This window comes from Crinia signifera, chromosome 1 (assembly GCF_055691185.1).
Source record: "Crinia signifera chromosome 1, ASM5569118v1, whole genome shotgun sequence".
NCBI lineage: Eukaryota > Metazoa > Chordata > Amphibia > Anura > Myobatrachidae > Crinia > Crinia signifera.
Window position 1 is genome coordinate 362,496,948 of NC_139217.1, and position 12,865 is coordinate 362,509,812.

Below are 12,865 nucleotides of genomic sequence, written 5' to 3' on the forward strand. Positions count from 1 at the left end.
ATAGGGGGTCAAAATCGCGTCGCATCGTATGCCATCGGGTGCATGGCATGCGATGCGATCTGTTCGTCGTATTGAATGTACTATAAATTCTAGCTACAGTAGAAGTAGATTGGTTACTATGTGAAATGTCTCTATGTGAAATGTTGGGGGGGGGATGGGAGTTATATTATACTAATATGGGAGTTAGATTTCAGATGGGATGTTGCTATGGGCAACCAATCAGTATTTACTTCTTATTTATTTAGCACCTTTTAAAAAATAATAGATATAATCTAATTGGTTGCCCATAGCAACATCCCATCTGAAATAGAACTCCCATATTGGTAAATTTCCATCATTTGTATGCAAAAGGACCACATACAATGTATCATATGTGACCCTGCCGCGCAGCTGCCGGGTGAGTTTGCGGGGTATTGCATGCGATAGCCCGCCCTAGTGGATGGGGGCCTTAAGCCCTGTACACACGGGGGAGATATATTGCTCAGCCATACATTGCTAGCAATATATGGCTGAACAATATATTGCTCAGTTTCTCCTTTTCATCATCGACCAGAGATGGTCGCTGATGAAAGGTAACCTCTGCCGGCGGTGCCGCAGAGGTAATCAGCAAGCTCCTGCGACCAGCGATTAGAACGGGGCTGAAAACGGGAGCGCGCACACTTCCATCACTAACAATATGGTCGCCTGCGACCATATTTCCAGCGATTTCAGCCCCTATCGCCCCCGTGTGTACACAGCTTTAAAGCCGCTGGAACTCCACAGAGTGTGACACTAACTGAAAATCACCTGTAGCTAAGATTTGTTTTACTAAATATTTTGCTTATTCAATTAAGTGTTTTTATTGCATACATACCTTACACGGAATTTCTTTGAATAAATGTTTTCATGTTGCATGATGGCAATATAGCATGTTGGCTCTGCTTACATTTATGACAAATATATGTACTGTAGGTGGCAAATCTATGTTATGTTATGAGGGACAGGAGCTGCTTCTGTTTGTCCACATATTGTATGACTGGAAGCCACCAGCACAAGTTTTGCCTATTACGTTGACCACAAATAATTTTAATTGGCCACGGGTCACCACCTCAGGGCACCCCTGTAAATTCCCTGAGGCACCCCTTGGTGCCATGGCTCACAGTTTGGGAACCACTGAATTAGAGCACTATAATGTATCTGCAGAGTAACATTGAACATATTTTAGTTCCTCGTCTTCATATATGATACCTTGAGGGTTTTTTTTATGTTTTATATAAATGAATAGGATTATAATAAAAATGTATAGAAAAAAGTGATCAAATCAGTTTTTTATTTTTTTTTATTTTTACATTTTCTTATTGAAGGTATACAAATAAAAGAAAATCAATGCAATACACAACAAACAAAATAGAAGAAAATAAAAACCAAGCAGCACACTCATCTTATCTCAAGCACTATCTCCACTGGGTCTAATTTTTTTTATTTTTTTTTATATAAAAGCATACAGTATATCCAATCTCAATTTATTTTTTTTAAAACCAAGTGTTCTTCGCCGAAGCATCTACATAAACATTTTCACAAATAAAGTGTTTAGAAAGCAGTGTGCTGGGAAGCCTAGTTCAAAAGCAACATCTACATGTGCAACTGGCTAAGATCAGAAATCATCATTATAACCTTTTAACCATAACGAGAGTCAGCAACAAACCAGCGAAAGGCAATCAAGACTCAATCCAGCAGAGTCGTTCTAAAAGTTTGTGCCATAAAAGCTAACTTTGTATTCCACAACAAAGAAGGGAAGGTACCGATCACTTCTATCACTCACCCATCAGTCATCTGCCAGAAAGACTAAAACAATGCCCTGCACTGAAATAATAAGGCTTTAATATAAACAAAACACATTTTGTCAAACAATTTCCATTTGGACACACACACATAGGATTGCCACCTGTATAATTTTCTCCTGGACAGTTCAGTATGTGAGGCTTTGTCTGGTTTCCTATTCACTGTCCAGGTTTTAGTAAAGCAGGGAACTGATTGACACAACCACACAGTGAGCTGATTGCTACCTATTAGGGGAAAGCTCTCTGCTGTAGAATATGTGACCATTCTTCTGATTGGCTGTCACTAAACATTTGTGACATCAGAAACTATATTGCACCATGGGTTAGGGTGCACCTTTTCTGGAAATAAATTCCAGCTTCTTAGCACTATTAGGTTTATACTAAATGAATGACACTCCCACAAAGTGCACTTTTTGCCATATAATACCCGACAGTCGGGATCCCGACAGGCATTCACCCGACGCCGGGATCCCGACTGTCAAAACACCAACAGCCGGGTTCCCAACGGCCGTCGGCTATTTTCCCTCATGGGGGTCCAGGACCCCCATAGAGGGAGAATAGAATAGGTGGCTCGCTTAGCGAGCCACCGAGCCCGCAGCATGGCGAGCGCAGCGAGCCCACAAGGGGCTTTGTTGCGCTCGCCATGCTGTCTGTGTCTGGCCAGTCGGAATCCCGACATCGGGATAATGACTGTCGGGATAATGACTGTCGGACCCCTATACCACACCCGGTGTATACAGACGGTACAATCCGGCATGAGATGGTCTTTATAGTCAAAATCGCATCGGGATTGCATGCAGATTGCACAGGTTTTTTACCTTGCGATCACGATGTGCGTTCCCGCACAGCACAAATTGAAACCCAGATAGACAGGGCAGCAATGACTATATAATGGAAATCTAATGCAGACAGCATGAATTGTATGTAAATGCACATGACTTGCATAGCAAGTCGAATAACAAAGGAATCTCACCGTGTGTACACACCATTAGTGTTTTGGATTGGTGGTGAGCAGAACTGGTCACCAAGATAAGCTCTGCAATGCCCTCGGTGTAGTGGGGACATATGATTTAGTTATCATCCAAAGTAAATGGCATTTTACGGCGGCAAGGGTAAGCCTTAATATAATCTGTATTTTACAGGGTCGGTATATGCCCCACATTTTACCTGGTGTTCATCAGAAATTAGAATACGCTCTGCACTGCATTGGGGCCTTAGTGGACACAAAAGCACTGTACTAGAAAGTCACCCACATATTTTGCCATATTGCAGTATACCAATTGTATTATTTTTTCTACAGCATGACACACCCTTGCTTTCTACCGTACTGGTGTTGTACCTGTTCAGTTTTGCCATTAACAACAGGTGGCAACCCTATTCACATACCACACAAAGCACACATGAAGCAACAGAACAATTTTCGATTATCCTTTACAAGCCTGAAAGGTAAGAGGCTTAATGAACATATCACTTTCCTGCTTATGCAATAGTCTGTTAAGACTATTTTAGCAAATTAGTTCAAAAGGGCACTTTTTAAAAAAACTTTTGGACATTTCAGATTTATTTGTTTTTTTTTTTATATATATTTTTGTATTTTTGGCTAACACGCAATAAATACTTAATCTTTGAAGAAACAAAACATATAACATAAAACTTAAACAAAAAAAATGCAATCCAACTAATGGCAAATAAAATACATCTACATCACCCTCGTAGCCAGAGGCCTTCTAATATTTAACAGCAAAAGAAAAAAAAGCTTTGCTCCTGGAAAACTGATCAATTGCTAGGTCTCTTCTGGCATAATAGGGTTTAATGCTTATTGACCAAAAACATTACAATTTCAAGTATTGATAAACAAAACTGTAGAAGCAGCGGTGCGTTATTGGGGTTCACTATTCAAACGAATAGGTTGCAATTATTTGCGCTACTGAGCGTGGCTACCCACTGCTCTTTTGAACAGGAATTTGGGGTCCTGCCGGCCCCATAGCCTGAAATTGCATGAACACCATAAATACTATATATAACCTTCTAATGTTTATTCTGATTCTAATCATCAGTCAGGTTTGCTTGACAATACGAGGTGATTTTACCCTAGCTAATGTGTAATTGTTCACTCTCTGAAAATGACCAAAGCTGCATAAAAAGACCTGTAAACCACGAGTTATGGAGTAATACTTCCCGATCTCAGCAGAGACCTTTTTACACAACAGCAGCTCAATCCAGATCCCAAAGGCTTCCACCGTGAAAGGAGTTTATTTTGTCCATCACAGCAGTAAAGGTTTCAGCTGATGATTCAGAGTCACTTTGCCTCCTGGGTTGGTATTATGGCCATAATAATTATATATTGCAAGTCTTTTATGGATCCATAGAGACAAATCCTTACGTGAACCAAACTGCATGTGCTAGGGTGGAAAGGAGCTCGGAAGTGGCAACATCCCCATGTTAGTGGCAGCTGCCATACAGAATGTAAAATCCTTTTATTATAGGTATTATACAGGTCCACAATTCTGCCAGGTGTCATGCTTTGTACTTCCAGTCTATGACATCATCAGTATAAGCACAAAGGGGACAGCAGCGATGACTGAACAACTGTTTTCTGTGTTGCATACAAGTGGATGAACACAAGCTCACAAATGATAATGAAGTTTTCTGTTGGTAGGAAGACAATGCAACAATGTGGGCGAGCAACTGCAATTTACAGTAAAATCTACATTATATACATATATATATATCTTATGTACACTAAATTATATACACTGGTAGTGTATTACAAAAGGAAAGGAGACTAGAGAAGAAGCCTTGGCTAATAATTACCTGCCAAATTTTCATTTAGCCTCATGCCAATTTCTGAAGAAACGTGCCACCTTAATGCACTGGCATTATTAATATGGCATGTTCTCAGAGCTTTGGTTGGCGTTCTCAAATTGTCATTATTTCTAAAGTGCAAGATAAAATCTGTGTATATTGAGAACGTGCGCCCAAATGATACTGACCATCTCTGCACTGTCCTCTGGACACAGTATCACCTGCTACCAGAAAATGCAGCCTAACTCTCTCTATTAGGTGTATGCTCCAAGATGGCACACTTGTCACACTGAAAGCGCAGGATAGCTTAAAGAAACGTGTCAAGGAAAGAAGCTCTGAGGAGTTCTCAGGTGGGCCATGGTTACGATTGTGTTTCCAACTACAGGGAAAAGACACATGATAACAGGTGACAACATCCCAGTATATTCTAATTGCTATTTGATATAAAGCCAGGGAGAGAGATTCAGTTCTGTACAAATTCTTTGTAGCTCCAAGCCTTGGAAAGAAAAGGTTTCGGGATTACTCCATCTCCCTCGTTGGTGGGCGTAGAGATTCGTGCAAGAATATATATTATCCTCCCCGTCCATAAATTGTAATAGTGCTCATTAAATGAAAGGACTTTGATCCACAAATCACTAGAAAGACTTTCACTTAATTGGAATTGTGCAAAAAAAAAAAACTTTAAAGTGATGCCTGCAGAAGGAAATGAAGGTGCAGGACAAGCAAGGTGCATCCAGTTTCTGAGTTCAGGTCTCGGTCATACCACTTCCAATTCGGCTTGGCCGGAATATTCTGCTACCAAACTATATAGTTTTTGTGATACAGAATTTCCTGTCATATTTAATAGGCGTGGTGTCCTAATTTCACAACCTTGTAGCACTTATGATAATCCGGCCATTTTACCAGGAGAGGTATCCATTATGAAGAAGATTCATATGCCATTCTTTCAGCAAATTAGGGGACAGCGAGTAACATTTATTGCTGAAGGAAAAGGTTCACCCTAGACTATAGAGACACTTGATTTTCAACAGTAACTGCTATTTGCAAGTGATGAAATGCTGCTGATTCATTTAGACACGAAATCCTGCTTCATTTGTTTTTCTTCTGTAGTAGGCCAGACACAAGATGGCGGGATGAGGCTCATGCACAAATACTGCCCTGAAGTGCAAACAGTCTGCGTTCTATGCAGAGTTTACCTGTGAGGAAAGATACAAAACACTTATAGAATCAATACTGTAGGTGACCTATAAAAAATATAATTGCCATTTGATATAATGTTTCCTGGGGAATTACACAAACATTCTTGCAATATACTGCATATTAAAAGATTTGGATAAGTTCATTGACCAAATAAAACATGGAGCAGTAAGCCATGTACTTTTGCAGTCGCAGAAGGCTGAGGTGACTTCTGGGGCGAAATGTAATAGGGTGCGATTTTTGGACGAGTTCCAAACTCGCCAGAAATCGCACCTTTAAAAATCGAGTTTTTTGCCGCGAATTCGCATATGTAATGAGATGCGAATTAGCGGCAAAAAAATGCGATTTGCCGCGATTTCGGACGATTTTCAGTCATGAAAATGTGCGCATTTTCAGTCATGAAAATGTGCGCATTTTCATATATGCGAGTTTGGATAAAAAAAAAAAAAAACGGCGTGGGGTCCCCCCTCCTGAGCATAACCAGCCCCAGGCTCAAAGAGCCGGTCCTGGTTTCATAAAATCAAAGGAACAATCAAGTTGGGGTTTCCATGATTTTATAAAACCAGCACCAGGCTCAAGGGCCGGTCCTGGTTCACAAAATACGGGGGACAAAATGACTGGGGGTCCCCCGTATTTCAAGAACCAGCACCGGGCCCAACCAGCCAGCAGGGTAATGCCACAGCCGGGGGGAGACTTTTTATACAAGTCCCCCCGGCCAAAGCATTCAGCCCTCTGACTGGTCAGCATGGGCAGGGGCCCTGGGGGAGTGGGGACCCCCCCAAAGAAGGGGTCCCCCCCCTCCAGAACTTACCAGCCCATGCTGAAGCCCGGGGCTGTCCTCTATGCCCCTGGGCTGTGGGCATCGAGCTGATTAATGGTGTAAAAAAAATAGATAAAATCCTATTGTGTATTGCTGTGGAACTATGAGTCCCAGCAAGCCTGCACCACATGCAGGGACTTGGAGAACCACAAGTCCCAGCATGTGGGGCAATAAAGGGCCCGCTGGGACTAGTAGTCCCACAGTACTACAAATAGTTAAATAAACACACACACACACACACACACACACACACACACACAGACAGTACAACTTTAATACACACCAAGCCCATTCATCCATACTCACCTATGTTGACACAAAGCTTCGGTCCCCTTGTCCAGTAGAATCCAGAGGGGAGGCTGTGGAGAGAAATCATACTCACCACAGACGTCTTCAGCGCTTCCCCGGGAGCCCTGCAGCATTTTCCCCACGATCACCGTCCTCCGGTGTTCTGTTTACATCAGGGGCTCCGCCCCCAGACCGGGACTTAGCCCCGCCTACCAGCCAATGATGGTCCGGGAAAACCCCCATGCTGGACCATCATTGGCTTGTAGGCGGGATTAAGTCCCGGTCTGGGGGACTCAGTGCTACAGAGGCTGAGAGCGCGTTTGGCTGAGCTATGCGTCTCCATGGAGACGCATAGCTCAGCCAATCAGGACTGAGCTATGCATCTCCATGGAGATGTATCGGCCAATCGCGCTCTCAGCCTCTGTAGCGCTGGAACAGCGCTACAGAAGCTGTTAGAGGCAACGGAGAAAGCCGGTTCTCCCTGCTGCCTGTCAGTGTGGGGGGAGCCGGCTGTGAAGCAGCCAGACCAGCGCTGGATCCTGGAATGGTAAGTAACGCTGGTGTAAAAGTGAGGTGTGTGTGTGTAATAAACTTTTACTTCTCTCTGTGTGTGTTTTTTATAAACATTCTTTTTACAGGTGGACTACAAGTCCTAGCGGGCCCATTAATGCCCCGCATGCTGGGACTTGTGGTTCTCCAAGTCCCAGCATGCGGGGGAGGTCCGCTGGCACTTGTAGTTCTCCGGTATAAAGCAATGTAACGTATGATCGATTTAACCCTATCAGGCCGGCGTCCACTGGCCACGGACGCTGGTGACAGCCCCGGGCTTCAGCCCTGGACGGGTGAAGCCTGGGGGGGGGGGACCCCTTTATTGGGGGGGGTCCCCACTCCTCCAGGTACCCCGTCTAAGGCTGACCAGCCACGGTGCTCATGTTTTGGCCGGGGGACCTTGTATAAAAAGTGTCCCCCGGCTGTGGCATGACACCGTGGGCTGTTGGAGCCTGGTGCTGGTTTCAAAATACGGGGGACCCCCAGATTTTTTGTCCCCCGTATTTTTGGAACCAGGACCGGTCCAAGAGTCCGGGGCTGGTTTCAGAAATACGGGGGACCCCTATGTTTTTTGTCCCCCCGTATTTTTGGAACCAGGTCCGGCTCAATGAGCCCGGGGCTGGTTATGCTTAGGAGGGGGGACCCTACGCCGTTTTTTTTTTATAAAAACACTTTTACACATTTTTATTAACAGGACCATGCACAGATCTCAATGATCTGTGCATGGTTCTGTCAAATTCACCTGTCAGAACCTGGTCTATTTTTTTTGCGATTTTTGGTAACATTTACCAAAAATCACACCCTATTACATTTGCGAGTTGTATACGTACTTTATAATGGGAAAACATCTGGATGCGAATTGAAATGTGACTAAAAATCGCACTTCTAAAAGTGCGATTTCGCAGTAAAAAGTGCTATTTTTTACCGCGATTTTCAACCTATTAAATGTGCGATTTTCGGAAAATGTGCGATTTCGGCCGTTTTTGACCCAAAATCGCACATGTCCAAAAATCACCCTATTACATTTCGCCCCTGATGTTCTGCATAAGCAGTCATTTTATGACAAACATAGTAAAATATTTTACTAATTTAATCACCATATTGTAAAAGTATGTTTTCAACTGAATAATCCAGGATCGGATGGACATATATATCGGGCACATCGTCTAGTGCAGTGTGGCTTTTCAGCATGCCCTGCTACAGTTTCGCTAAGCATACTGGAATGTGTAGTTTTAAGCAGCTGGAAAGCTACAAGTGTGCCAGACCTGATCTACTGTGTACCCACATTGCTGCTGACGATGTGGTATCCTCTGTAAGCCCTGCATGCAGGACCAACAGTAGACTTTGCTAGCAAGGGCCATGCTGACAAATGCAACATGGCTGCTGCCGTCACTGCTGGCATCGCCAAGTGTGTATGCACTTTACCAATGCCAGCTCCCTGCTGGGTCCCATCTCCTGCAAGGTTGTCGGGTACACACATTGTCTAGTGTGTACCCAACTTTACTTTGTAGCTATCTCACATGAATTATGTCCTAGCTTGGCCACCATAGTAAAACCTTAGTTGCTATTAAATATGACATGTTGTGGGATACTGAGGAACTGGAATTGAGAATACCTGATGTAGACCATTTTATTATGTGAAAGGATACTTTAGGTTTCCTTTATTCAGTATAATGTCAGAAGTTCTATCTCCCAACAAATGCTCATCCAATTACATTTGACCAGGCTATAGCCACCACTATATGTCCAGAACTATTTTAATGTCTGTGTTTATAATGGTGGCGGGTATCTGACTTATGTATGACAGCAGGATAGAGGGGAGTGAGAAGCAGATGCATTTCCAACTCCCCAGAGATGTATGGTATATATATCAGTGAGTGAGGAAGCCATGTACAATCACACGTATTATATCGTATGCGGTCCTGTAACCCAGGAGGTTCCCAGGCACCTCAAGAGGGGATCGCGGGTGACATCTCTACTCGGAGAAGTCGCCTAGTGTATGGCCAGCTTTAGACTTGCTTTCTCTACGCATGGACATGGCTTTATACACCACGTGGGGGTCAAATGCAGACTTACATTTGCTGATGTTCTCTATATCTCCTTGTTCAGTCATAAAGTTCAGCAGTCCGTCCATCAATAGCAGAGCTTTGTGATATCGCTGCACGCAATCTTCCCGATGGTGAAACATTTCATCCAGGGCTGCAGACTGCACCTGCAGACACAACACTAGGATTCAGTCTCAAGCAGATTAGACACTTGGTACTTTATCACCGGCCAATCAGTTCCTGGCTGTTTTTAAACCCAGCCTGTAACTTAACAGTCAGGAGCTGATTGGCTGGTGATAAAGTACCAGGCACTTTATCACTTCTCCCCCCTTATCACTGCTTCATACATCTGCCCCTGAATGGTTTGCATGTCTGCAGTGATTTTGCTGCTGCTCACCATCTGGACAGTATAGCTAAAGATGAGCTTTTCTGCTGTGATGCTGTTGATTCGATCCATCAGCTTCTGTTTATCAGCGAAGAACCTCTGGAGCCGTACATTCAGGCAATGACAGGAAGACACGCAAGATTTGTACAGCTCGTTCAACTTCTTCACCACTAAAAAGCATTAAACCAAAATATTGCTGTCAGCAGCTGTCCACAATGTCCCTATCTCACAAGCGGAGGTCAACAGTGTGCATTAAATGTCATGTTTACTTGGATGTGCTAACATAGGTAAAGCAGTAGAGTAATCAGCATTTTTGGATAAAGAGCTTATTTGTCCTTGCAGTAAAATACACACATACAGAGTGCACAGGCAAACACTTACCCTGTTTAACAGTAGACGAGAGACACAGTTTGCCCGTCCTAACCTGCTCCATGGCAGTTTGCAGCCCATTTGAGAGAAGTTCTGCTGCTTTGAGATATAGAACCAGCTGTTCTGCATAACTAAGGAGAAACACATAACGAATGGGTTTTACAGTATACTTCTGGAGGAGCACATATAATAAATGCCTAAAGTGGGTATTAAACAGACCTTAAATAGGCTTTGGTAAATCTTGCAAAACAGAACCAGACGTGTACAAACCAATAAACTAATCTTATCTGAAGGCTGTAAAAAACATTTCGTCATACCTAGACCATAACCATGCATAGTAACCTATAGAATTGTGTCCTCAATCATCCTTTATGCACCATATGATTTTCCGTCATTGGTAGCACTGTACCTACAGTGGGGTCACTAGGGGGTGCGAGCCGTATGGGTGTCACCAGCTGAGGAGTGACACCAAAACACTGCCTCCTACTTAATGACGGGATCCGGATGCTGCACTGTGACATTCCTTTAGCACCCAGCTCCTGTCACAGTGCAGGCAGTGTAGTCAGATGCGTCTCTGGTGGCTGCCTAACATCTCCAGGAATACTGGGCACACCTCTGGAGTGATGTTATTGGGGATCAGGATGTGAAGGCATGCCCCCTTTATGGGCATGCTTGGGGAGTTTTCCAATGTGCCGGGTGCCACTGACTCCAGGATCACCAAGGAATACCTATACCTTAATTTATCTATGTTTGTGTCACATCATAGCTGTTTTCAAAGTTGCCTATAAGGGGGACATTCTGTGGCGAGTCAAATAAAGCGATGTGATAACAGGTTAGTGTGGACACATCTGTATGGGACACTTTCCATAAAAGTCTTGGACAGGAATGGGTTACACCCCTTGCAACACTCTTTATTCTTACTACAGCTTCCTAGTTTCTGGCATCCTAGTTCTCCTCTATGAACAGTGCAATCATTAAGACATTGGGCGAGATGCACTTAGGGGGGTATTCAATGTCAGGGGCACGGCTGTCGAGCTAGCGTGACAGCCGTGCCCCTGTCCCGTTCTCGTCAGCTCGCCTGGAGCTCGGCAGTCGGGATTCAATGTCCCAGCCGCCGAGCGGCGAGAAGGGGGCGTGGCCGCGAGTTAATGACGAAAATAGGCCTATTTCCGGCTTTTCTCGGCAGAACGAGCCCGAAAGCTTGTGATGTCGGACTCGTTTTGCGGAGAAACCCTGTTCAATGCTGTCGGGGAAGACAGCATTGAATAGGGCCCCGCAGCCATCTCCCCCGTTGGGAGATGGCTGCGGGAGCTCGAATGACATTGCATACCCCCCTAAAGCTAGAAAAGTGATAAAATGGAGAGTGATAAACCACCAACCAATCAGCTACTACCTGTCATTTTTCAAACCCAGCCTGTGACATGGCAGTTATGAGCTGATTAGCTGCTAGTTTAACACTCTCCAGTTTATCACTTTTCAAGCGTAGTACATCTGGCCCACAGAGAGCCTGATTCAGTGGTGGTCACAGAAGCTACTGCAGCGCAGCATACTGGCGGCAGACTGTCCACAACTTTATACAAATGCAGCTCCAAAGCCCTTTATTTGTGTACATCCATGTGTCCACATATGTCTCCAGTATTGTGTCTATGTGCACAGCCACTTTCTCTGATACACCTGTCACACTTCCATAACATGCCCATAAAATGGACTTACTAGAAAAATGGGAGAGTACCTCTCATGGGCAGTGGACTGAGTTACAAGCACCCTCATAGGTGAGGAGAGCTAATAGGGAAAGCCTGTCACCCCCACCCCAGAGGACTGTATAACCACAATCTGCAATGACCTGTTAAAATCGGAACACCCTACACTTTTCAACAGACATAGGGTGCGATGTACAAAGGTTGCGGAGTACATTCCACCAAACATCACAGTGGTAGTAATCGCTTATATACTAGCATATGCCATTAGTATCGCGACTGACAGCTCTGAAAAGAACTGCCCTTTGCAAAGCTGTCATCGCCGCCAGGTGAGAGCTTTCTGCAGGTCTTTTTTCACCTCCTAGACCCAGGAGCCCCTTATTTATTATTATTATTTATTTATTAACAGTTTCTTATATAGCGCACACAGATTCCGCAGCGCTTTACAGAGCATAGTTATAATCAAAAACACATAACAAATTACATTACAAGACAGTTTAGGACAAGTACATGGTTAATATGGATAGTTGCATCAGGGGACAGGACACTGAAGCAATCATCAGGGTGGCAGAGGTGTATATATTCTAAGAAAGGCACATGAGGAGAGAGGGCCCTGCTCGTGAGAGCTTACATTCTAAAAGGGGAGGGTTAGACAGACAGGGGTGACACAGAAGGGGAAGAAGTGGATATAAACAGTAGGTTAGGATGAGAGATGGTCAGGTTTTATGCAGGAGGGTGGGAAGATGACAGCTTAGTCTTTGATATTTTAAGTCTAAAGAAGCGCTGAGTCATCCAAGAGTAGACAGCAGAGAGACAGTTGGAGATGTGAGTGAGGATAGAGGGAGAGAGATCAGGAGAGGCGGTAATGTCTGCAGTGAGTCCCAGCATGC

The 12,865-nt window shown here is 44.1% G+C and overlaps 1 protein-coding gene across 1 annotated transcript in view; it reads right to left on the reverse strand.

Annotated features, from left to right (window-relative positions):
• Window positions 1-1,289: 1,289 nt before the first annotated feature.
• The window catches only part of ULK1 (unc-51 like autophagy activating kinase 1), a 90,908-nt gene continuing 79,332 nt past the window's right edge, over window positions 1,290-12,865 (reverse strand). Inside the window, exons 25-28 of the mRNA XM_083150146.1 lie at window positions 10,291-10,409; window positions 9,922-10,079; window positions 9,556-9,691; window positions 1,290-5,821 (exon numbers count right to left, since the gene is read on the reverse strand). Coding sequence (XP_083006272.1) covers window positions 5,766-5,821; window positions 9,556-9,691; window positions 9,922-10,079; window positions 10,291-10,409 — 469 coding nt within the window. The 3' untranslated portion in view covers window positions 1,290-5,765. The remainder of the gene's footprint in view (window positions 5,822-9,555; window positions 9,692-9,921; window positions 10,080-10,290; window positions 10,410-12,865) is intronic.